Source organism: Myotis davidii, unplaced genomic scaffold (assembly GCF_000327345.1).
Source record: "Myotis davidii unplaced genomic scaffold, ASM32734v1 scaffold143, whole genome shotgun sequence".
NCBI classification, from domain to species: domain Eukaryota; kingdom Metazoa; phylum Chordata; class Mammalia; order Chiroptera; family Vespertilionidae; genus Myotis; species Myotis davidii.
Window position 1 is genome coordinate 3857950 of NW_006294876.1, and position 2944 is coordinate 3860893.

The window sequence follows — 2944 nt, forward strand, 5'->3', positions numbered from 1 at the left end:
AGTATTGTTAACTATAGGCATTATGCTGTTTACATCTCTAGAATTTATTTATCTTGCATGACTGAAGCTTTGTACTCTTTGACCATCATCTCCTCATTTCTCCTCCCCCTCAACCCATGGCAACTACCATTTTACTCTCTGCTTCCATGAGTCTCACCATTTTAGATTCCACATATAAATGAGATCATACAGTATTTATCTTTCTGTGTTTAACTTTTTTCACTTACCATAATGTCCTCTAGATCCATCCATGTCATAAGTGCATTTCTTTCTCTTTTTAAAGGCTGAATTATATGTCTTATAATTCAAAACATTTTCTTTATCCATTTACCTATCGGTGGACATTCAGGTTGCTTTCATATCTATTGTGAATAATGCCCCAGTGAACGTGGGATGCAGATATCTCTTTGAGGATGAGATCCTGATCTTCATCCTCTCCTGTACCTCTTTTAGGCATCTGAGCATCTCTGAAAGTGTCTGATCAACAGAGAGAAGACAATGACAGTGTAAAGAAACTTCTAAACCTTTATTGAACTCATAATTTCTAATGGCATCATAGGAATAGAGCATATGAAATCTCAGGTTTTGCTTAAAGTCCTGCATTTTCCCAAGACTTCAAAGGCTTAGCATCTCTTTTAATATTATAAAGTACTTTCCAGTATCCTCCTAATTTAATGCTCTCTGTCAATAAATGATCCTGCACTAGGTAATCATCAGTGCAGAAGTGTGTGGGAACTGGGGTAAGATGATTGGGGTTGTGCAAGATGATTTTTATTAATTTCTTTCACTGGTTCTGTCTCCATCTTTTTGCCTCTTTGGGAGCTTTTGAAATCTTGAAATATGGTACTACCAGTGTATACAAAGAAAGTTCCAGGTACATCTAAACTCTAACATTTTGGCATCATAAATCGAAACAACAAATAAGGTAACAGCAAAGAATGTGTCTCTTCCTATCTCAATGCTAATCTGCTCGACGTAATGCCTCCAGATGTTAAATAACTGTTATATTGCAATGATGTATGGGAATTATATAATAGTCATATTGCTTTGCATGCTGAGAAGAGAGGATTTCAGTACTTAGCTGAAATAGTTTTAACTTCATTTATAACCTCTCCAACTTCTTTTACCGAGGTACCCAAGTCTGTTTGAAAATTCCCCTTTCTAAAGCTAAAGTAAAATAGCATGCTCAGCTCCTAAGGATTATATAACTTTAATTTGACCCTGCATTTCCCATTGGCTGCTATTATATTTCTCTCCTTTCTTTTATAGCCACACATCTCAAAGAAAGATCGATCCGCCATCTCTGATGTTGTTTCCCGCCCTCCCCCAGTTGTTCTTCACTTCCTGTTCTCCAGCTTTCACAAATACTAGTCTACTGAAACAAATATTTTCAAAGTATATAGTTACATTCCTGACCAAAGCCCCACTGATTTTGTGGTTTTATTTTCTTTCTTAGTCCTTGGAGAAAAGATCATTAGCTTTGATGAGAAGGTCATTGGGTATCTTCTTTGGCAGGGGGGATGCAGATGCAGATAAGATGGAAGGTTTTCAAGATCTGGGAGGAATGGATGTACACTGTTTGTCTAGAGAGTGTACCATATCTGATTTTTATATTTAATATTTACCACTACTTATTCCAAAAAGAGTTTAAGAGAGAGAGAGCCAGTTACTATCAACCAGAATGATTCTATGTGACTATTAAATAATTTATGCCATAAGAATCTCTGTACTGGAAATGGAACAGAACTTTTCTAACAGCTTAGTGAAATTCTTATTGCTCAAGTTCTGTCACTTAAAGGTCAGTTTCCAGCCAAGAAACCTCCAATTATTCAATCTGTCAGCCCCGGGGCTACCTGCTAGTGTCAGTCCACTGTGACAAGTCAGAGTTACTTAAGAGAGAGAGAGGCAGATTCTTGACCTACATAACTAATGCGTCACAAAGCACTGCAAATACTGGAGTTTTCCTGGTGGAAGGTCCCTGGTATCTGCATGAGTGCTGACGATTTTTTTTTTCTTTCCGATTACACTCTTCTGTTTTCTGACACTAAGTGGTCTGTACATTTTAGGGAAGTCACAACTCCTTATCCGCTCAGCATTGGAACTTTTGGGTTTGTTTGGGATTAAGTATGCATCTAGCCCCCATGACTGCATCTGTTTAAAATGCTTGTTTTCCTCTGTCAGAATCGTAGCATTTAGAGATGAAAGGCTTGTCCGCACTTTCTAATCTGAGACTGGATGCTAACCTCCTTTCCTCCCCCAGACCATCAAGCCTTCGGACATTGCCACTGTCCGCACGCTGGGCCGGCCCCCTCACCTCATCATGAGGATCATGGATTGTGTGCTGCTGCTGTTTCAAAGGAAAGTCAATGCAGTGAAAATTGACCCGGAAAAAAGCTGTACAATTCCTTCCTGGCAGGAATCTTTAAAACTGATGACTGCAGGGAACTTTTTACAGAACCTACAGGTTGGTCGTTCAAATTTTTATCACTTTGTAGAATTTCTTCATATATAAAATATGAGTAATTTATCATTTATATGTTTGCAACTATCTTCTTCCACTTCCTACCTTAGTTGCTCATTCCATTAATAGTGTATTTTGATAAGCAGATGTTCTTAACTTTACTAGTAATGTAGTCCAATTTTTCAATATTTTCCTTAAGTGCTCTCTGCGCTCTATTTAGGAAATCTTTGCCCACCTCTAAGGCAGAATAAATGCTTCTGAGTTTTTTTTTCTAGAAGTTTTATCTGTAATATTTAGATCTTGAGACAATTAATTGGGAATACTCAACCCACATCCACCTCCCAAGTGATAACTTTAGCACTATCTTTCATTCAGTTTTTAATTCAGCATTGCCAGTGGCTACTGTGGCTACATTATCTTACAGCAGCTATAACAATAAGTAGCTTATGAAACTAGTGGGCCACACAGACATATCCCAGACAA

The 2944-nt window shown here is 37.8% G+C and overlaps 1 protein-coding gene across 1 annotated transcript in view; it reads left to right on the plus strand.

Annotated features, from left to right (window-relative positions):
- Positions 1-2944, plus strand: part of DNAH5 (dynein, axonemal, heavy chain 5) — a 190913-nt gene that overhangs the window by 138028 nt on the left and 49941 nt on the right. The window contains exon 59 of the mRNA XM_015567634.1: positions 2261-2464. Coding sequence (XP_015423120.1) covers positions 2261-2464 — 204 coding nt within the window. The remainder of the gene's footprint in view (positions 1-2260; positions 2465-2944) is intronic.